This window comes from Aedes aegypti, chromosome 2 (assembly GCF_002204515.2).
Source record: "Aedes aegypti strain LVP_AGWG chromosome 2, AaegL5.0 Primary Assembly, whole genome shotgun sequence".
NCBI lineage: Eukaryota > Metazoa > Arthropoda > Insecta > Diptera > Culicidae > Aedes > Aedes aegypti.
The window spans coordinates 96,232,830-96,256,471 of NC_035108.1; the positions used below are offsets into that span (position 1 = coordinate 96,232,830).

General features: G+C 37.6%; 1 protein-coding gene across 3 annotated transcripts in view; it reads left to right on the forward strand.

The window, feature by feature from the left end:
* LOC5574912 (aspartate--tRNA ligase, cytoplasmic) overlaps window positions 1-18,343 on the forward strand; it is a 34,118-nt gene extending 15,775 nt beyond the window's left edge. For 2 of the 3 annotated variants that reach the window (XM_021841601.1, XM_021841603.1), the window contains exons 2-6: window positions 15,558-15,677; window positions 15,736-16,471; window positions 16,579-16,813; window positions 16,884-17,266; window positions 17,661-18,343. In XM_021841601.1, the coding sequence (XP_021697293.1) occupies window positions 15,591-15,677; window positions 15,736-16,471; window positions 16,579-16,813; window positions 16,884-17,266; window positions 17,661-17,824 (1,605 nt within the window). In that variant the 5' untranslated portion in view covers window positions 15,558-15,590 and the 3' untranslated portion in view covers window positions 17,825-18,343. Of the gene's footprint in view, window positions 1-15,547; window positions 15,678-15,735; window positions 16,472-16,578; window positions 16,814-16,883; window positions 17,267-17,660 lie in introns of all 3 variants that reach the window. The other variant, XM_021841602.1, reaches the window with a different exon arrangement.
* Window positions 18,344-23,642: the final 5,299 nt, after the last annotated feature.

The following is a 23,642-nucleotide window of genomic DNA, read 5'->3' on the forward strand; positions in this document are numbered from 1 at the left end:
GCTTCTATTTACCACTCTTAATGAGCAATTCTCGCTGAAACCAGGCCGTCATCGGCACCCAGCTTAGTGTTCTTATGAGCACTTCCGCAGTTATTAACTTTCTTTGCCAAAGTTGCCATTTTCGCATTCGTATAACGTGTGGCAGGTACGATTATACTCTATGCCCAGGGAAGTCGAGGAAATTTCCATTACGAAATGATCCTGGACCGACCGGGATTCGAACCCAGATACCTTCAGCATGGCTTTGCTTTGTAGCCGCGGACTCTAACCACTCGGCTAAGAAAGGCCTCCTAACATGTTATAATCCATTTGATTCGAAACTATGCAACCAAACGGCGCTATTCAGCATGAAAATTCCATAAGTAAATACTTCAGAATCTTAATTACAGTCAAATTTCCAGTCGATTTTTAAGGGATCATCGACTCATGGAAATAATGAGTCACGGAACAGATATTCTTTGGATAGCTGGTTGAAGGGTGCATCATAGTAACCATGATTTTTGTTTCTGTTTCAAGAATGGTTTCATTAGTCGATATCGAGTTACGGAACATCGATTCATGGAGGTTTGACAGTATTTATAAATATCTGTTCTCTTTACAAACTGTGTTGGATTTTTATTGAAACAAATATTATTTAACTGCTTCCGGGTTTCTTTTATTGCTGTTTGCGTTTGACGTGCAAATCCAGTCAAAGTGAGCTTCAAATGCGGTAACACAAAGTAATCAAAGGATACTTGGCAACCATGATCCATATCACCACCAACCCAGCAAAGAAAATCAAATTTTGACTTCGCCTTCCTTGTTAAAAATCTTACCGCGTTTGGTGTTCCCGCATTTGATATTTGCATTTTAAACGCACACAGCAATACAAAAACCATAAGAAATATAGGATAAACAGGTGAGGAAACACAGTTAGGAATTATATTTATTTTCCTTTCTTTATCAGCTGCACCGGTATAAACAATTTTTATAAAATTCGTCCTCTTATTCACTTTTGACATAGTTTTTTTTATAGAATCACTTTCCGAGCTGAGTCTTCGTCGAGTCTAGTACACGATACTGAAGACGGGCTTACAATGGAGATCAAAATACGCGTATCTGTCAAAGGATACATACTCTAGTGAAATTAAATGGTATAGTACTAAATTCGGATAGAAACGAATGGGAACACGGACCTGTCTCATGAAAATGCCTGTCTAATGGGCGACAGAAAGCTGTTACACAAAAACAATTGGGTGTGTGTTAGTGCAAAGCGATATGAAAGTGACGTCACGGGTTAGTTCGGTCTATTATGGAAACTCACAGGATGACACGCGCACTACAACATTCAACATTGCTCGAATCATCTCGAATGTGATAGAAGAATGCATGGTGACGTCACGAATAATTCCCCTTCTCTGCACCTCTCTCATCACGCTCAATTGACTGTCCTGCTCTTTGACAATCACTGCTGGAATTGTTGACCTATTTTTTATAAGGAGTTTTGAGGTTATATCAGGCGTGCAACGATCTATAGTTATTGCCTGTGTTGTTTATAAATAAATTCAAAATGCTCTCAGCATTATAGTCAACGCTCCATGATTGCTCTGATAATTGACGCGATGATCGACTCATGGTCATCCCGTTATGTACAATAATACCTTGGAAAGCTGTTGTTAGGGATAATTACAGTAAACATGAAATTTGAATTTAAGTATGGATCCATCCATCGACTAGCGAAAATTTGACTCATGGAGGTTTCACAATATACCAGTGCAGAGAAAGTTCAATGTTATTAATGTTGCTATAAACCACCTGTATATCGCGTAGATATAGTGCGTCTTATGTGAGGAGAACTGCTTTGCGTTTACGAAGTCTTTTCACGCAAACATAATCAATGTATTCATCAGAAGTTAGATGATTAGGCTTAATATAAAAATAAGATTGATCAATTTGAATCTAGAGTTTGAACGATAATGAACCTTATATCCCTCTTTATTGTGCTTGCCTATCAATACACTGGTAGCGGTATATTTTAACATTTGACAAAACGTGCAGTGATAGCCCAAATGATCAGAATCATAAGATGTTCAGAAAATAAAATGCTCACTTTCGCCGGGTTACATAATTCCAATTATAATTGCCCATAACATGTAAGTACTTTGCTTACTGAAACACTTTGAAGAAGACGTCGAGTTTCAAAATAATCGGGAACTCGCGATTCTGCATTAGAAAAAAATGAATTAAGACCTCTAGCGTAGTGGGATGGAAGTACATACATCTAGCATCCCACTGAATTTTAAATTGAATGTGGAAGAATTTTGAGTACATTTTACCCCTTACACGTTGGCCCGTGATATACAGAATAACTTGATCAAAGACGCTATCTTTCTAATCTAATTTTATTTTCAAAATTCAAAATATATACATGTTTGAAAATCCAATCTCCCGCATCTTCCTTGTCATTCTTACCATAAAAATAGTGTTCTGTGAATTTTTTAGCTTTTTCGGTAATGATTTAAAGGTGGTCCAGAGACAATGTAGGTTTATATGGAAATTACTATGGAAAAATTTTGAGAAATGTTCCAGACACGTTAGTTCTATAATATTAGTACAAATTTATCATCCCATAGTGAAAACTCATTCTTCAAATCCTAATGAAGGATGTTGCTGAAGAAACAACTCCCTTTTGAGCTAAATTGTTTGGGATTTTCTTTTTTATGTTTGCAGGGCTATAATCCCGTATGAAGCTAAATTGAAGCAAACAAACTCATGAATATATCTTCTCTTATCCGTTGGAATGAATTTATCTCTTTAACAAAATTGTGTATAATAACACAGAAAGAAAAATCCATGTAAATTTTAGCGTAAAATCATGCAGATTTGTCACAAATTTACATGATGCATCGTGTAAAATGACATCAACATCATGTGAATTTATGCGAATTGTCGCGTAATCGGTTAGAGTCCATAATAGATTACACGATATATAGCGGAAACTTACATGATGTTATAGTAATTTTACATGATGTGACGTGTAAAATTGTGACAATTCTGGCATTCCCTTCATGTGCATGATTTTACGCTGAACTTTACACGGATTTTTCTTTCTGTGTAGTTTGAAGAATGAGTTTTTACTATGTGATGATAAGTTTGTACTTACAATCTAGTACTAACGTGTTTGGAACATTTTTTAAAATTTCTCCATAGTAATTTGCATATAAGCCTACATCGCCTTTGGGCCACCTTTTAAAAGTACCTAGAAAACTGAAAATTTCACAGAACATTATGTTTATGGTAATTATAGTAACGAACATATGCGAGATTGGATTTTCAAACTTTTTTAAGTTATGAACCGCTCTAATAATCACTAACACCGTGTTGTGGAAGAATTGCGAATCAAACGGCACATCACATGTTTAGTCCTTGATCTACTTTACAGCTTGCCCCGATCAAAATACAGCATGCTCACAAGCGCCATCTGGTAGTAGAATTTTAAGTTGGGTGGCCTATCACATGACATATCACCTACTCAACACTTTTGTTGAAGACGCCAACTTTCTAGGTAATCGGGATCCTGAGATATCTGTTTTCAAAAAATGTCATACTCACTAGCGTCATCTGGTGAAAGAATTCCGAATTAAATAGATCATCACATATTAGTCCTTCAACTATCGAACAACTTTGCCAAAAACACCATATTTCTAAAAATCGGGATCCTGAGATATTCGTGATTGAAATATTGCATGCTCACTAGCGCCATCTGATGGCAGAGTTTCAAGTTAGATGGCTCTGATAGTCCTTGGCCTACTAAACAACTTTGTCGAAGACCGCATCTTTCTAGTTAATCAGGATCCTGAGATATCCGTGTTTGAAAAATTACATGCATACTAGCGCCAACTGGTGACAGAATTCCGAAACAAGCAGCCTATCACATGTTAGTCCTTGATCTACTGAATAACTTTGCCGAAGACACCATCTTGCTAAAAAATCTAGATCCTGAGATATTTGTGTTCGAGATGTTGCATTGCGAAATGTCCACTTCATCGGTTCCCCCGGGACACATTCCGATGGCCACTGAAGGGTGAGGATGTTTTCAAAGTTTCATTTGTCCACTGTCCGATTGGTACCGCTGAAATTTGCCGAAGACATCAATACTCTATCTTGCCTAGCTTTAGATTGACAATCAAAATTGCTCCGCGTGTACTCAGTACACGATGCGACCGCTGGTGTAATTTTTTTTTGAGCGACTGACGGAAGGTTAACGCGGAAAAGTAAAAATCATCATTCGCAAAATTCCAAGTAGTCAATACACTTGTATTCGCTATGATTGGCAAGCAGTTAAATACTACGAGCTACTGCAGTGTGCTGTTGACCATTTAATCAGAAAATCCTGCTTTCTGTTTTCCCTGAACCAACGAGTCTACATCCAGAACTTTTTGGCGCGGTTTGGGTTGACCGAAGCGAAATAATCCAAGATTACTTTTGACTTTGGCTACCTGCAACAAATGTAGGAGAGTGAGAAATTGACGAGCAATCACCATTTAGCATGCTTGACTGGTAACTTGTTGTATGTGACAGTAAACACCCGACCGGATATCGCGGTCAGCGTATCGATTCTTGGGCGATCGGTACACGGTTATAAATAAGCACCATGTTATAAATAGTTCTGCACTTGGATTTGCACTACTGTTCAATCTTGACAATATCAAGGTACCAGAATGCAACGTTGCATTTTTGATTGGAAATTAAAAAAAACTTACAATAAACGATGTCGCCCGACTTAGATTTGAACCCTGAATCTTCGGAGTGCAAGTCTTGTTTCTAACATTGACACCAACTCGCATCTGTTGAAAGTGGTTGAATTGATTTCAATCACTTTCTACAACGAGCTGTCAATGATTGCTTCCATACAAAAGAAATTATTGCTGTACCTTGTTTTGCTAGATTTTCGATGATTTAATTTCCCTCAATAGAACAATGGACGGGCATTCAGTACAATTAACTTCGTTTCTACTGGTCAATTGCTTCAGAGAAAGAACGTATTCCCACACTAACATTGATAATGTAATTTAAATGCCTTAAGAGGAAAATAACCTTCATCGTTTTACAAATTTTCAAAACCAGTTTTTTGCTCAAAATTTAAGCAATATTCAAAAAAAATCTATCATTGCATTATACTTGCTATCTGGATTGCGATGATAGTTTTTTATAAGGATTTTTTTAAATTTGAACAAAAAACTAGTTTTTCATTTTTGATGATTTAATGATGGATTCTTGAGCCTTAAGAGCATTCAAAGCTGTTTGACTGTCCGTGAAAATATATTTTTAGCAAATCTATAGTTCCTTTCGAGGCAAACATTTGTATACTCTATGTTGGCTTGTATCTCCGCCTGGAATACAGTGGGACTGCACTTCATTGCGATTACCTTGCTGAAAACTCCCAGTTCCGGTATTGTCGCTCATATTTGACTTTTCAGTATATCAATTAGCAACCACGGCTTTTCCGTTTGCTCGAAGGGTTTTCTCGTTCTTATCCACTAGATTGTAACGCTTTTATTGTAGATTTACCAGATTGATTTTTCATTGTCTTAAAAAAATAAGGGTTTTAAGGTGCCTATTTAGAATTGTAACATATTCAAATTGGAATAATTTGAATATAATTCAACAAAAATGAATTCTGTATTAACTCAAATGTTGCATTACTTGTAAGCTTCAAAGGAAAAATAATTTAAAAATATATATATTTATCCCTTTTTATAAGAAATTGTCGGACTTATCCTGGAATACGGTTAATTGATTTGCGCACACTATTTTCATCCATATTTTTGACAAGTTTATCCCATTTAGTTTACAGTTTATTTATTTATTTGAAACACATCAACAGGCAAATTGTAGCCCCAATGAAGTCTAGAATATATGTAAAACAATCAGAAGACAAAAACTTAACAAAAGCACTAAACAGTCAAGAGATAAAACTTAAACTAAACTCTTCATTCGTCAAAAAATGATAAAAACTTCGGCGAAGCATCTCTCGGGTGAAATCGAACAATGATGCGACTTTATTGAACACTCGCTGCAACCCACTAAGTGCTCCGTGAAGTCCGTAGTTTGTTCGAGTTAGAGGCAATCTCAGCATGACGCTGTTCCGGAGGGAGCGTGGACGGGCATTTAGATGGACTCGCTCCAGGATTGTCCCACAGTTGATACGACCCAGTAAAACGTCTGCAATAGTTAAAGCTCTGATTGTATCCCTTCTGTTCCGGAGGAGGTCCAAGTCTATCAATCGGCATCGACTCTCATAGCTCGGCAAGCGGAATGGATCTCTCCAAGGTAGCTTACGGAGTGCGAATCGGAGAAATCGGCGTTGAACAGATTTGATCCTTTCTGCGCCATTATTATAAATAGGACTCCAAACAGCGGAACCATATTCCAACGTGGAACGCACGAGAGAACAATATAGCGAATTTAGACAGTAAAAGTCTTGGAAATTCTTGGCGATTCAAAAGATGAATCCCAAAGTCGTTGACGCTTTACTGACGGTATACGAGATATGCTGTTTATACGTTAACTGTAAATCAAGGAACACGCCCAAATCCTTGATGTAATTCACACGTTCAATTTTCGTGCCAAGCAAACTATAATCGAACGTGATTGGTTGCTTTTTTTCTAGAAAACGTGATGATGGAGAATTTGGTAGGGTTAACCACCATTCCATTCAGCGAGCACCAACTGGCGAACCGATCAAGTTGCTGCTGTAGGTATAAACAGTCGGCAACAGAGCATATCCGTAAAAAATATTTTCAGGTCTTCTGCATACGATAAGCGGGGGCCTTTGGTAACGAGATGAACGTCGTTGAACTAAAGCAGAAAAATCAGTGGTCCCAGGTGGCTTCCTTGTGGTATACCAGATGTAGCGTGAAAACTGTCAGAGCTGCAATCGCCTATCACAACTCTTAGCTGACGATTGGTTAGGTAAGAGCCGAACCAGCTCAGAACATTACCGCAGACGCCAAATCTGTCAAGTTTGGCAATAGCAATATCGTGATTCAACTTGTCAAAAGCGGCCGACAGGTCAGTATATATAGCGTCAGTCTGCACTCGAGTGATCATACTGTCGGTAATGAAAGTGGTGAAGCACAGTAGGTTAGTGGTTGTTGAGCGGCCGGCGGTGAATCCGTGTTGATCGGAATCCAGCAGGTGCATGCAGTGAGAGAGCAAAGGTTCCATTACAACAAGCTCGAATAACTTCGACACAGCACTCAAGGACGTAATTCCACGGCAATTATCTACGTCGTGTTTCCTTCATTTTTTATGCACCGGGAACATGTTTGCCAATTTCCAACAGAAAGGAAAAATTCCGGAAGAAAGAGATAGTCGGAATAAACAGTTCGTCGATGTTTTGGCGATACTTTGATTCGCTCTTAGCTTCCGCTTCATAATGGCCCAAAATCTCTTTATTGGGCTGAGTTTGGATCAATTACGTTACGTGGGTATCACCTATCATGAAACAAATTCTTAAATTCCGTCAACACTTGATCAAACAACTTCATAGTAAGGAATTTGGCCACATTTCTCAAATTGTGTTCCCTATTTGGTTATCTGCAGACCTGGTATGGTCGGATCCTTCAATATCCGAAGTCGAATCTATTGCACGGTACTGCACGGCAAAAAGTTCGGTTTTGGCCAAGTCGCGGTCTAAAATGTTTGGATTTGGATCAATAGTCCTGATTTTAATCCACAGCTAACAGTGCGCAGTAACTGCCCGACGCTTCCTTTGTGGCTTGCGATCTGTCGAAATAGTTACTTCGTACTTATTCAATACGAGCCACACAGTATTTTTTGAAAAAACCTAACCCTTTTGCAATTCCTATTATATTCCTATTCCTGATCAAGACGATTTTTAACAATTTTTGTGCGCAATTATTTTCCTTCTCTCTTCTTTTGTGTTTAATTTCTCAGAAGTGCGATCGAATTAAGTTGCGAAAAAAATTATGTGATGTGTTCTTATATAGCACACATGGACGGTTCAGCTTCTAAATTGGACCACTAGAGTCGTTGTAAGAACCAAAGATGTTTGTTCCTAAACTAAGAGGGGCACACCTTAGGTCGAAACGCTTATTTTGGGAGTTGTTTCATACTTTCTTCCAGCTTTTGGAATGAAAACAACTCGTATATAAATGTATGGAAGCATTAAACTGACTTTAAACGCAATTTTAATATGCAGACAAAGCGTCTCTTTTGTTTGCGGTAGTAAGGCTGGTAAAATTCCATCATGCCCGGAGGATTTGAAAGGTTGAAGAACTCAGTCCCTATTCGCTCCTTGATGGCGTGAAGATTTCACAAGCTTTCCTATAGACATGTCTTGCCCATTGCCTCATCTAAGAACTGTTCTTTATCCGAATATGGAATCGACTCTGGGAAATGAGTTATCATTATAATTTCCAATGTTTCAGAAGAAGTGTCAACAGTTAAACTGCCGTCTTATATATTAAGGATACCTAGACCATTTGAATGGTCTTTTGAATGAGTTTTCTGAGGCCTTACAGCTGCAGAAGCGTTGTAGATATGTTCATATACCCGTCTCAAGTCCTTACGTTCGGCATGCCGTAGGGCTTTTTTGTACAAATGCAGAATCCAATCAGAAGTGATATTTCCTTTATTGGACAACCCACCTAGATTTCGGCAATGTTGTTAGAACCGTTTGGACAATTTTCATGTATTTGGATAACTTTCTTCTTACAAACTTCAAGCTCGTAAAAACCCCACCTTAGAGTTGATGGATGCTGCTCCGCATCCATCCTCTAATTGATTAAAGTAGTTTGCTGTAAAAAGGAATTATCAAAGACAAAGGAAATTTTCTAGTGTATTTATATTTCATTATTCTTCATAATTACGAACACAATAAACCTAGGAAGAACAGCCAATGTTCAAAAGAAGGGAGAATATGCTATGAAAGCAAAAAAAAAAAACAAATTCCATCAATTTATTTCGTGAATATAAAGAATATTTCAGTAATACAAGTCACCTAAAATACAGTTAGAAAGAACAGCCAATTTTAAAAGAAGGCAGAATAACTATGAATACAAAACAAATAATTTTCCGAATAGCTTGGGTAAAGTTTGATCATAAAACATAGTATAACATATATATTTAAGAGCAGTTTATCTTAAACAGTTTTGCTACTTTTCCAAGAATGTCGGTTCCCCGAACGCCAGTTCATCAAATACTCCGTTTTCCCGAATAGCCCAATTCCCCGAAAAGTTTTTAGCTCTCATAATAGCAGAGCGTTAATGATTAACGGGTTGCAATGATTAATTAAATGATTAATGATTAAATTAAATTTTATCTTGATTAATTATTATGATTCATGATTCAAATTTTTGAAGCTTGCTGATAATATCTCGCGTTTAGTATCATAAGGGCGTAACTGCAATGATCGATTTTCTCTTCAGCTAATCACTCGGTCGGGTGACTGCTATTGACTGCTTTTTTCGATTCAGTAGACAGAACTCATCGTCCTTCGTCATATTACATCGAAAAATATTACCTAAATTGATTGAATTCCTTGTACTAGGGCAAAGAGAAAATCGACGAAGAGAAATCGATCAATGCAGATACGCCTGTATGATACTAAACGCGAGATATCAGGGTGTCGACTCTCTGGAAAAACCTGGAAAGTCAGGGAATGTCAGGGAATTTATTTTTGACCTGGAAAGTCAGGGAAAATCAGGGAATTTCACTTGAGGTCAGGGAAAAAATATCAATACTACAACATCAAACGAGTTTATTGTCTGCAAAGTAATTGATCATGCTAAATTAATACACCTTCAGCATGGCTTTGCTTTGCAACCGTGGGCTCTAACCACTCGACTAAGGAACCAGGACCCAGAAAATTCTCCAGAAATTCTGAGGATGATTCTCAAAGTTCCTCGATTATTTTTAGTAATCCAGAAAATTCAATTACTAATTAAATAACGCAGAAATTTCAGGAATATCATTTGAAATAATCTTGATAATCTATTGACCAGTGCTGGGAATGGTAATAGTAGTAGGCTTGAATTTCGCGAAAATCACGTGGCTTTCCCAGTACAGTAGTTCAAAAACATGAATCTCATCAAGTAGCCTATGTTGGGTGCATGAATTTTCTAAAACGTAAGTGTCATTGAAGGCTCTTAAGGCTAAGTAGCCCATCATTCATTTTGGTCACAATGATGACTTTTCAGCTTGCATTTTAAAGTTATAAAACTCAGTCTTAATAGTTTATATTGATTTGAAAAAGTATCACTGTACGCGCTAACATGCATAAAGTATGCTGATACTTTTTCAGCTGTGTTAGTGCAAACCCAACTGATTTTCTTTTATTCGAAATCGTGAGATGAAAGCAACAATCATCAACGACGCGTACAAATTTCAATGACGGCCTACTTCGCCTTAACGATCAACGCTCCGTCATCGTAATCATCGTCATCATCAAAACTTCAATAGCAGTTTTTCTGTTCAAAACTAAAAATTATTCGATGAAAATGTGTTCACTGTGTTCTGGTTGGAGAATGGAATACAGTGAACATATTTTCAAGTAAATTTTCTTGATTTTGAATGAAAAAACTGCTTTTGAAAATTCCGAAATCAATGACGGATCCTGCCCCTTAATGTGGGAAATGTAGCGGAAAATAGAACATTTTTCTACCGTAATTTTGGGTTGCCCTTAGCAACGGGTGTTTTGCAATTTTCAAGGCTTTTCGCCTACAGCAGCGATGGACGTGAGTTTCACTGGCTTCGCTGACTGTGATTGGCTTTGTTTGGCTACTGTTGAGTGGATTTCAGATTTTTGCCTCTGCTATTGACAATTTGTGATATTACTTAGAGATACTCTTAGATGAATTTGTAGAAGAGTTCCTCGGAGCATTGCTAAAGGTACGACAACCTTCTAATTAGCGCATTGTTCAAGCCCTGAATGCATTCTGTTAAGAACATTTAGATATTTTTTTCGGGGAGAAAAACTAGGGGTAATTCATATCGAAATCCAAAAAAATTAACTGTAACGAATCATTGTGAAGAATTATCATAGATATTCTAAGAAAAAAAATTAAAACAATTTGGAAAAAAATTATGTTATCCTGAAAAATATTTTTGTATATATATTTCATGAATAATAGTTCTAGGAAATCCAAATGCTATTTTTAGAAATATTTAAGGCTGAAAGAAATTTTCTAACAATTTTTAGAGAATCTTGGAGATGAGGAGCTTCTGGAGGAAATCTTTCAAGAGTCCAGCCAAATTTGAGGATAGCTTTCTTCCAACAAAAAAAGTATGGTGGATGATCGTAATAGTGTTGCCTCTTTTTTAAATAGTTATAATCAGGAAGGAGTCCAAAATTATCGTTCATGCCTAAAATTTTAAGTTAGGTCTAAGGTAGTTCACTAACCGAGAACATCTTTGTTCATACGGATCTTCAAGTTTGAAAAGTAAATAGATTCTCAGTTGTTCAGTTTTATCGGTTTTATCATATCAACTTGAATAAACGTTCAAGAATGTCATCTGGCAGGTACATATATCTCAATAAAGTAAAAGCTTTTGATCAGTTTATTCATACGACCACTAACATAACGAATATGTATCTTCTTGTAAAAATCTTACTTATTTCGGTTCAAATTAACCAACTCAGTAGTCTGGAACTTTTCTGGAAAATGACTGGAAGGTCAGGGAAAGTCAGGGAATTTTATTTTCAAAATTGAGTCGACACCCTGGATATGTTTATTGTACATATAACAGATTAATAGCATTTGCTTGCCTTTCTAGTGATTTTCTGTATTTTTTTTTTTTGTAAAGTGAAATGTTTAAATTCAATTTAAACAGCTAATTCATACTCCAATAATTCCTCCAAAGTGAAATTTTCCGTGCCCTGGAACTATTTTAAACTTTTTAAATCAATTATAATATTTATGATAAGGCGAATTTGCTGATCATCGATTTCGATCTCCTCTTGGAAACGGTAATTCAAACTAAAGGAATTAAGATAAATTTTCAAATAGTGGCTCACAAGAAAACGTCCCTTGCAATTGTATACTGTCAATGTGTTTGATCTTTTTCTCCTAAAGAGCTGCCGTGCTTGCTGTGGTTGATTTCCTTTATGCGGAGATTGCTCGCTGCGCGTTATTTCCGCGAAGCAATCCAAATTTTTAAATTTCCCCGCAATATCAATATAAAGATATTGAAGCGCAATAAAATTGTGATGTTTAAAAAAAAATATGATCTTCCGAACAAGCTACAAAACACTGTAAATTAGACTGGCCCTTAAACAAAAAAATTGTAAAATTCAACGGGGCACCCCCTAGATATGTGCCTTAGGGTAAGAAAAAAGCTCTCTCAAAATTTCAACTCATTTGGTTGCTCCCCCAGCTGGCGCATTCAATTCAAAGTTTGTATGGAATATTCGTCTCAAATATATTGAAAATTGACCCTATGTCACTGTTTCGTCTCGTACACTAGTTAATCGCGTTCAATTGAGCCCAGAATGACAAATTCACTAGTTGATACGCTAATGAACATAGTTGCCGAAGGTTGTATCTGGATTTAAGCTCATTTTCATTATGCTTTCAGTTGTTGAAAGTTAGGCTTAGATCAGCACTCCCGTACAATCACACATGTGCATGCACCTTGTGCCGCAGCTCGCCCAGCGTCATAGGTGGCTATGATGCGCTTAGTGGCTATCACCCACCTAAGTTGAAGGAATACTAAGCAATATTGCAAATCTACTTCAGATAGTTAAAACACCAACTTTATCAATTTTAATCATCATACAACCTTCTACAATATTGTTTGCTATAGTATCAAGTAGTGTTTTTGAAATTCTGGGGTCAATTGAACGCGATCAACAATTTTCCTGACTCAAACAGGAGATGATGTGCTGTTTCATATATGTTGGAGTTGAAAATCCCATATTAACTTCAATTCAATTGCGCCAGCTCATGGAACGACTAAATGAGCTTAAACTTTCAGGAAGTCTTCCTCTAACGCTAAAGAATAATCCTGGCGGGTGCCCCGTGGAACTATACAACTTTATTTTTTTCCCATACTAAGGTGGGCCAGTCTACTGTAAATATATAACCACTAAAAACCCAATTCTTTGAGAAATGTTGGGCAAATCAGTTTGAACATTTGGTGAGAATTTCCTAACGAGATCTTTATGAAAAACTGAAAAAAATATTTTTTCAAACAATGTTTCGAAGGAATTTTCGCCCTTGCTTGGTTTGAATCTAGATATCAGTGAAAACAGTTTGAGATTAAAAATTGGCTGTAACGAAGCTCAAACGATTTTTGTATTAGATTTATGGCTTTCTGTCATTTAATCATTGGCCTTTGAATAACTAACCATTAATCAATGATTATTAATAATAATGATTAAATGGCCTCTCGCTAAGGCATGAATAATGATTAAATGGCATCTCGCGTCCACAAATCACGTAATGCTCGAATTAGGAGGGGATATGCTCATGCGGTACGACTCAAACAAAATTTAGAAAATTTTCATACACAAAACATTAAAGGATATGGCGGGGATAGGGCAGTGCTGTCCCCGGGATTCAAAAATTTAAATTTCTAGCGCCTTGACGTACACAACGAATGAGCAATGAACATGAAAATGAATGGCTTTATTCATTATTGAAGAGAACAATTCAAAAGGAAAAGTTTTAAGCATGGTTTATCGTATATTATCATCAAATGTTGAATCAAGATTAACTTAACGCTCTGCTATATTCAGTGAATATCTGGCAGGCGATGTTAGATTGCAAACATCAAACGTGAACAAAAACAGCGAGGAATCATTAACAGAAATACCACCTACTAGGGAAAATGGACTGATTTTTGATTTTCATACAATGTATAGAGAAATCTTATGAATGGCTAAAAACCTAGTGCTAGGTCGAATTTTGGTGATCTGTATTGTATAGGGGTAGAACGTCGCCTGCAGATATTCACTGAATATAGCAGAGCGTGAAGTTAATCTTGATTCATCATTTGATGATTCTCCATGTACAATGGTACCATTCACGTGCTTCCAACTTGGTCTTCGGATTCGGATCAAATACAACTGAGCAAATGCAACGTCTTATATGGAGGAAATAATTAAGGGTCTTTTTTACACTTATGGTAACTTCCGTGGATACAAAGCAAAGCCATTCTGTGCTTGGTTGGATTTGGAACTTCCTTGAGCATAAACTATCATTGTTCTTGTCACACGATATAAGAAATGCAAAATTTATTTATATATTAGAAAGCAATGTAAAATTTGTTAAATTTTGTTCAATGATTGATTGATGATTGATTAAATGTTTCACTTATGATTAAGATTATGATTACTGAATAAAATTAGCGATCTTTATGATTATGATTAGTGATTAATGATTAAAACATAATATTGCAATTATTATGATTGATGATTAATGATTAATTCTTGATGTTTTGTGATTAATGATTAACATTTTTGATTAATCATATTTATTAATCATTAATCATGATTAAATTTATGATTAATCGTTAACGCTCTGCATAATAGCCATAACTTTTTGTGCTTCAAGGTGATGAACGAACCGGTCATCTGATATGCACCCTTCTTTACTGGATTGGTGATTCTTCCGAGTTTAACCGATCTTGGCATTTTTGGCAATTATATTATAATCTCCTCTTTTTGATTTCTTATAAATCTTGCTAGTTCAGAACCCAGTCCCTAGTTTATTCTTGTACCTGTTTACACTGCATCGCTTTTCGAGGCAACAGGTCATTCGGGGAAATGGCTTTCGGTGAAACGGGTCATTCTGAGACCTGGCATTCGGGGAAAAGTAACACAATCATGTTAAACAGCTTTCAAACAGCATTTTCTCTTTAAGATTTTGGTCGGGTCTGGCAATGAATCACGTAGTCATATATTTAATATTTTCAAGACCACTTCATTCTCGCTGATCATTTGGGCCGTAATCTTTGGCCAAAACCTTCTCACCCCATATATGACCAAATAATTTTTGGGCGGCTTCTTAGATGGTTTGCCTGAGACAAGCAAACACATAAAAGGTTTTTTTGGACTCAACTTATATTCGCTTGAGATCCATAATGATGATTTTAATGAAATAACATTTTGGGTGAATTGATGTCGATGTCCGGAATTCATAGCGTCTGGGAATTCAAATCAGTTCGATAAGTTCATTTTTTTAACGACAGAAGACTAAATAAAACCAAATTTATTTCTTTCCGTTATTTAAAAATGTATTAAAACAATTCTGGGGAATGTCTCATTCTGGGGAATGGGATTCTGGGGAACGTCATTCTGGGGAATGGCGTTCTGGGGAATGTCATTCTGGGAAATGTCCTACAACCATAGAAACTCAAAGAAAATCAACTGGGGTCTCTAACGTTTACATTTAACGAATAAAAACTTGTCCTTAGTATTCATATGAACATCACAACTGGCCATAATTATAATTAGGTCATATTCTTCACCTACCATTACATGAATAATTGTTGTTTGACCATCTCTAGTCAAAAGAGTTTAATACTAGAATCATTTTTGTAAATTTCAGGAACTAAATTCCTTTGGGAAAAAGCGCATCATCATGGTAGAGGACACTATCAAAGAAGAGCAGGAGCAATCCAAGAAAGCCGCCAAGAAGGCAGCAAAGGATGCCGCCAAGGCCGCTAAGGTAGGGTAGTTAACAATGTAATCTCGCGAGTTTTTCAATCAAAACTTATTAATTGCAGAAAGCTGAACACAAGGCGGCCGCTGCCGCCGAAAAGGGCCAGCAGGAAACGACCGGAGACGAGAGCAAAGACTACTCGGTCGGCCTGTACGGTGTGACCAAAATGATCCAGAGCACGGGCAAGCACGCCGACCGAAACTTCGTGATGGTTCACGATTTGTCCACCTGCGCAAAGGACTCCCTTGTGTGGGTTCGAGGTCGAGTCCACACGTCCCGTGCCAAGGGCAAGCAGTGCTTCTTGGTGCTCCGTCAGCAGAGCAGCACCGTCCAGTGTGTGCTGGCCGTGAACGACAGCACCGTTTCGAAGCAGATGGTCAAATTTTCCGGAAGCATTCCACGGGAAAGCATCATCGACATCAAAGCCAAGGTTGTCCAGGTGGAAAGCAAGATAGAATCGTGCACGGAACAGAACCTGGAGCTGCATGTTGTTGAGATTTTCCTGGTTTCGGCAGCGAAGGCTCAACTTCCGCTGCAGATTGAAGACGCCGCGCGGCCGGAGAAATCCGACGATCCGGAAGCGTTGAAAATCCGTGTCAACCAGGACACCCGATTGGACAATCGGGTCCTGGACTTGAGAACGCCTGCGAATCAGGCCATTTTCCGTTTGGAGGCTGGCGTGTGCAAACTGTTCCGTGACATCCTGTCGAATAAGGGCTTCACGGAAATCCATACGCCGAAGATTATCTCCGCTGCCAGTGAGGGAGGCGCCAACGTCTTTACGGTCAGCTACTTTAAAGGTAAGGTTTTAGGTCGACTCAGATAACAGGACTGATGGAAAGTCTGTTTTTTAGATACTTGGTCACTAATATGACGTGTTATTACATTTGTGATTATTGTCTTGCAGAATCGGCTTATCTGGCTCAATCTCCGCAGTTGTACAAGCAGATGGCGATCGCCGCTGACTTCGACAAGGTGTTCACCGTGGGCGCCGTGTTCCGAGCGGAAGACTCCAACACTCACCGGCATTTGACCGAATTCGTTGGTCTCGATCTGGAAATGGCCTTCAAATATCATTATCATGAGGTGTTGGACACCATCGGCAACACATTCACCGAAATCTTCAAGGGTCTGCGCGATAAGTATGAACCTTAAAACGTTAGTGATCAGAACAGGTGATTTTAACTTATTCTGCGCTCTCTCGTCCTTTAGCTATGCCCGCGAAATCGCCGCCGTTGGTCAGCAATACAACGTTGAACCGTTCAAGTTTTTGGAACCTCCATTAAAGCTAGAATACGCCCAGGCGGTTACCATGTTGCGGGAGGCCGGTGTTACCATGGACGACGAAGAGGATCTTTCGACGCCGAGTGAAAAGCTTCTTGGTAGATTGGTGAAGGCCAAGTACGATACCGATTTCTATATTTTGGACAAATTCCCGCTGGCGGTGCGACCGTTCTACACGATGCCCGACCCCAGCAATCCCAAATATTCCAACTCGTACGATATGTTTATGCGCGGCGAGGAGATCCTGTCCGGAGCGCAACGTATCCACGATCCGGAATACTTGGTGGAACGCGCAAAGCATCACGCAATCGGTAATATACAATTACGAAGAGTATTTTGGGGCCGTTAATATACCACGTGGACGACTTAGTGGAGGGTAAGGGTTTGTACGAAAACCTTAAGCCAAAGCTCACCGATAATTCCGGGATTTATCTTGTAATATCTACAAAGATTTCTCCATGAACTCCTTGGAAGAATTTCATTAAAATATTCTTCAAAAATTGCTTTATGGGTTGCTCCAGAGATTCTTCCTGAACTTTCTCTAAGTATCCTCTAAGCTTTGAATATTTTGGTCAAGAATTTAACCAGAAACTCCACCCAGAGAATTGCCAAGAATTTCCATGGGGATGTAATAATTCCACGTAATATATGAACGGTCCCTTTTTCAGTTAACAGTAGACTAACTCATTTTCCTTATTCCAACAGACATTTCAAAAATTGCCGCCTACATCGAAGCGTTCCGTTTCGGGTGTCCTCCGCATGCCGGCGGTGGCATCGGTATGGAGCGCGTTGTCATGCTGTACCTAGGGTTGGACAACATCCGAAAAACGTCGATGTTCCCCCGTGACCCGAAGCGGCTTACGCCTTAAACGACGGCCGACCACGGCAACTTCTATCACAGCAGCAGCACAGTTCCCAGTTTAACGTTTTGTTTGTGTTAACTTTCTGTCCCATTCCCTCCGTGTAGTTTCGTTAGATCCACGGACATTGATTGTCCACATTTGTAGGTGCTAACTCTTCGTAGGTATGCGCGAGCGCACATCATCGTCAAAATCCTTGATAAGAGAGGCGACCAATCGCAAGGGAGGGAATTCAAAAAATAATCGTTTTAGGGACTCGCTTCAAAAAGACTAGTTCATCCGGGAAGCTATAACTAGACCTAACAATTACAATAATAATTTAGTGAGGAAATCGGTACGAACTGAACGGATACTTAACCGGAACCTGAAACGCGAAAAATACGAAGTTTAAACGGATCTTGCGAGCGTGTGAGTGAGCAAACCGAACGGCAGATGAGTGATCAAATATGCGAGACTTTTTTCCATTGCCTGAGGTGAAAGTGATCTTTGTCGATAATGAACTTTAATACAACAAACAATCTACTTCGACTAATGTGTTTAACTCTGAAAGAACTTCAATTAGGTATATCTATGTCCTATAGGCTTCCTCGCTCAATCCCAGAAGAGAAGATTTTTCCGCCCTTTCATTGGTACGGAGAGTCTTCACGCCGCCACCAATGACAACGACCTAACACTAGTAGCTTTCGCTGCAGCTAGAGGAATTTCCATCAGCAACACCTTCTAAAGAACACCTAGATGCACACAAATGTCGAGCTTTGCAACCAAATAGCCCACTTTATAGTGTACGGTCGGCATAATGGGATATCATCGATGTGGGGAACTTCAGAAGCCCAAACATCGCCTCTGATCTCTATCTCGTTGCCATGAGGATTCTAACATGATTACTTAACGTGGTCACCTGCAAGAGCATGGCCATATGTAGTAGCTTCTAGTATAACCTCCCATACCGGTACACCTGGAGATTACCCCAACAAACTGAATCCCAAATCGACCACGTTTCGACTGATGGAAGACACTTCATATACATTATCGACGTCAGTTTAGGACCAACAGCGGTGCAAACATTTATTCGGACCATTCCATACCTTGTGATGGTGGCCGTACTAGATGTCGATCTGGCTAATGTTGGTACCAAAAGTACCTTCAGCCGAAATGGAGCGGAGTCGATTATCGACGTTACTTTTTGTAGTCCTGGCCTAACGAGTAGTTCGAACTGGAGGGTAGACAATGCACATTGGTCCCAAAGCCATATCTAGGAAAACAAAAATGATTGCGCCTAAACCGTCAATTTTAGATATATGGTGTCTTCGGCAAAGTTTCTCCATATTTTTCAGACATTTTTTTCAGAGATGTGAAATTAGGGTGGCCCACATGGTTTACGAGATCAGTACATAAACTTTTTTGCTGATGCATTTAGGACTATATAATGTTCTACAATATTTTAGAACAACCGATTTGGAGCAACTTTGCCGAAGAACCCAAATTTCTATCTCTTATGGTTCGCGAGTTATGATATTTTTTAACAAAAAAGTTAGGGTGGTAGTGAAAAATCAGTTTTTACTTGATAACTTCTTATACGATAACTTCTCGCAAAAACTTTGTTCCGAGCACTTTTAGAACTTTTGATTTGCCAAAAAAACTACTGTTCTATCTCTTATGGTTACAGAGTTATCAGAAATTTTCTTCGAAAAAATGGTTGTTTTCAAATGCCGATATCTCCGAAAGGCGCAAACGGATTTTCAATCTTTTGTCGGCATTGGAAAGATTATTTCTTTCTCTGTTTATGGTGAAAAAAACTGTGAGGACGTTTTTTGTTTGAAAAGATTGACAAAATTTTGAAAATGATATGTTTTTCAACCGAAAATTGTCCATAACTTGAAAAATATTCAAGATAGCTCTTTGGTGCCTTCAGCAAAAATGTGCTAAATTGAAAGTTCTGATAGTGCTTCATATAAAGTATTCATAAAAAATCATTGCCTTAGGATATATTCACCATAAACCGAATTTTGTATGGTAAAAAAGCGAAAAAAAGAGATATTTGCTGGAACAACCGAAATAACTGTATGTAAAGTCATTTAAAATTGAAAACATATGTAATGAAATAAGATCGATCACAGTAAGCGAAATGTTTGGAGTTAGGGAAAGTTAGTTGCTGAAGCAGTTTTAACAGTGATCCATGGAACATTAATCCATAAACGGTGTCTTGTTATTTCACGCGACATAATGTTTGTCCAGCTAACCTATGCTGGGTTGGTTATGAATTGCTACCGCTTCGGCTTACTAAGCAGAAGGTCATGCGTTCAACACCGGTTCCGTTTATTATATTATCAACCCCAAACGATAACAAAACGTATACTTTGAAGAATTCCTTCAAATTACCAAAACCTTACTTCCCGTGATATCCTCCCATAGAAGTATCTGCAATTATTCTATCTGGGCATCCAACTTATCCCATTCAATTCAATCAAATCCAATAAATCTGCCACAATGAATAAGTCAGGGCAGCATTCGCCTGTTGAAGAATGCATGAATCTTGAACAAGAGCCAGATATAAATCCCAAATATCTGTCTAAGGTAACGAACCAGAAGGTGGGCCTTGATCACTTGAAAACTGCTTCAGCAAATAATTTTCCTTTTTTCAACTCTTTAGATTCCGCTTACTATGATCGATATCAATACATATATACAGTTATTTCGATTGTTCTAGTAAATATCTCTTTTTTCGCTTTCTTTACCATATAAAATTCGGTTTATGGTGAACATATGTGTAAGCGTTGATTTTTTATGAATACCTTGTAGCACTATCAGAACTTTCAATTTTGCACAATTTTGCTGAAGGCACCAAAGAGCTATTTCGAATATGTTTCAAGTTATAGACAATTTTCGGTTAAAAACATATTATTTTCAAAATTTTGTCAATCTTTTCTAAAAAAAAACGTCCTCACAGTTTTTTCACCATAAACAGAGAAAGAAATAATCTTTCTAATGCTGACAAAAGATTGAAAATCCGTTAGCGCCTTTCGGAGATATCGGCATTTGAAAACAACCATTTTTTCGAAGAAAATTTCTGATAACTCTGTAACCATAAGAGATAGAACAATCAAACACAAATTAAAGACCTCCATGTCCCTTGCAGTTGCCCAAAATATTTTGGCTCATAAGATAATCTAGAATGCCGCGAAAAGTGTACTGCGATCTGTCAAACTTGGGTACCTGTTGTACTACCGAGGGACCAAATGCAGTACTAGAAGTGGTACCCAATCTGAGCCCGAGTGTGACGGACCTGGAACAATAGTTGCGCAATCAAAAGTTCTAAAAGTGCTCGGAACAAAGTTTTTACGAGAAATTATGGTATAAAAAGTTATCCAGAAAAAACTGATTTTTCAGTACCACCCTAACTTTTTTGTTAAAAAAAATCATAACTCGCGAACCATAAGAGATAGAAATTTGGGTTCTTCGGCAAAGTTGCTCCAAATCGGTTGTTCTAAAATATTGTAGAACATTGTGTAGTCCTAAATGCGTCAGCGAAAAAGTTTATGTGCTGATCTCGTAAACCATGTGGGCCACCCTAATTTCACATCTCTGAAAAAAATGTCTGAAAAATATGGAGAAACTTTGCCGAAGACACCATCAGAGCCGTAGCGTAAACTCATGGCGCCCTTGGCGAACTCCTATTCTTGCGCCCCTTAGTCAGAGCTTATTTATTTGAAGAAGATTTAGATGATCTATCAATGTTCTATTTGCTAGAAAAAATTTATACTGAAATTATATAGGCTATAAGAATATAAGAATTCGTTACAGAAATATGATAAGGCCTAAGTTTTTATCAAACTTAGATCCTATTATTTGGAATAAACATGTTTGTTTCCTAGTGAAAATTTATGAGGAATGTTGGAAGTCCAACAAAAGCAATTTCAAAGAGGTTTTTTAAGAATACTCTACATCCAACAAAAATAAAGATTTTGTTAGGAGCCCGGGCAAGAAATATTTCCATATCTTTCTATATATTTCTGAATCATCATCAAAGCTTTTGAGCTTCTACATAAAATTTCAATTTATACAAAACTTACAAGGTATAGCGTAGATGTACCAATAGTGGAGGTACTAAGCACTATTGAACTTCATTGAACAGCCTAAGTTCAAGAAGCGCAATTTATGTACATGTTAATGTTGTAACGGGAAGTAAAGACCATTGACTTAATGAGAAAAAATATTTCATCGCAGTAATCCACGCCATGTCAGTGAAAAATAATACCTCCACTATTGGTACACTGTTCCTTTTGTTGCGGTATATTTTTAAATTGTGTTCCTATAGTTGCGGTATCCGTGGTTTTCTTATGGGATCCTCCACTATAGTAACACTTTACCGCAACTATTGGCACAAGCAAGAACAGTTTTAGGAATTTTAGTGATATTTCATCAGTTTTAAAGCAATTTGAACGCTCTTTTCAACTATTCCGTGTATCAACAAGCCAATACGTCGATTGGCAGTGTCGGTTCTGTGGCTAATGTAATAAAATCAGTGAAAACGGCACTACCGCAACTATAGGAACACCCACAACTAAGGGAACACTTACCCTATTATAATTCTACATTTTTCTTGAAGTTGAGTTTATAAACTGAATTTTTAGTCATATCAAAGTCTTAATCTATATTTACAACAATGTGCTTGACAGGCATTTTCCATGTAAATTCAATTACTTATCATATTACTTATGTACCAAGTATACTCAAATGTAGGTACTTCATAGAAATTTTGATTTCACAGCACAAAAAAAAAACTACAACCTCTTCAAACCACGGTTCAAATCTCACAAAAAATATTTCAGGGTCGACCAAAACTTGTTGATGCACTTCAACAATCAAACACACGAACTCAAACATTTTTGTAAAATTGAGCGATTGTCAGTCGGAATAAAAAACCAGTAATGTTTTCTTCCTTTTTATTCATGTTGTCAGGTAACTTATAAATATCCTTTGTGGATTCTGAAAAAATGATCCCAGTATTCTGTAAGAATCTTGATTTAAAATTTTTGATTTGCAATGCTGGTTGGACTTTCTGAAAATGCCTGCCAGGATTTTGAGTTCAATAGAAATGCATTTCGAACTCTGCAAGAATTATGCCCCGCATTTTGCAGAAATTCTTTCCAATGACCAATGTATTGTGTGAGTACTACTTAGGATTATGTTAGAATCCTGGCCAAGGTTTTGCAAGAACTATTCTGTGTGAATCATTCAGAGAATTGTGTTAGATTCATAATCAAGAACTTACAAATATAATTCCTTTCAAGATTTTTCGAAAATTTAGATCAGATCAAAAATCTTAAATAGAATACTAGTTTTGATGGTCAATCAAACTCAAAAAAAAGGTGAAACAGTTTGGGATCAAAATTCAATGATGTACCAAAACTTTGAGAGCAAAAATCTCGCGAAAGAAGCATTAAACTACAGTGCAATTTCTATTTTAGCTTCGTGCACTAGCAGAAAGTTTAAAATAAAGAGATCGACTTTGTACATTAATTATTTCAGAAGATTAGTGCCATTGAAATTCGCGAGTAGGGGCAGAAGCCTGCCATTGTGCCAATCATGTTTAGATTCCGAAATGTGTCATCTTAAGCTGCTAAACACTTTTTGAAAATTATTACTCAAATTGTTTGAAAAATTTATAGAATTTCTTTTAAGAATTTACTTGGCTTCCAATACCTCCTGAGAAGCTCTCGGTATATTTTGTTAAACGTTACTCAGATATTGGTTCAGGTTTCATTATTATGTCTACGAATTTCATTCGAAACAATGACTTATGAAGTGCTTTTGTTAAATATGGCTG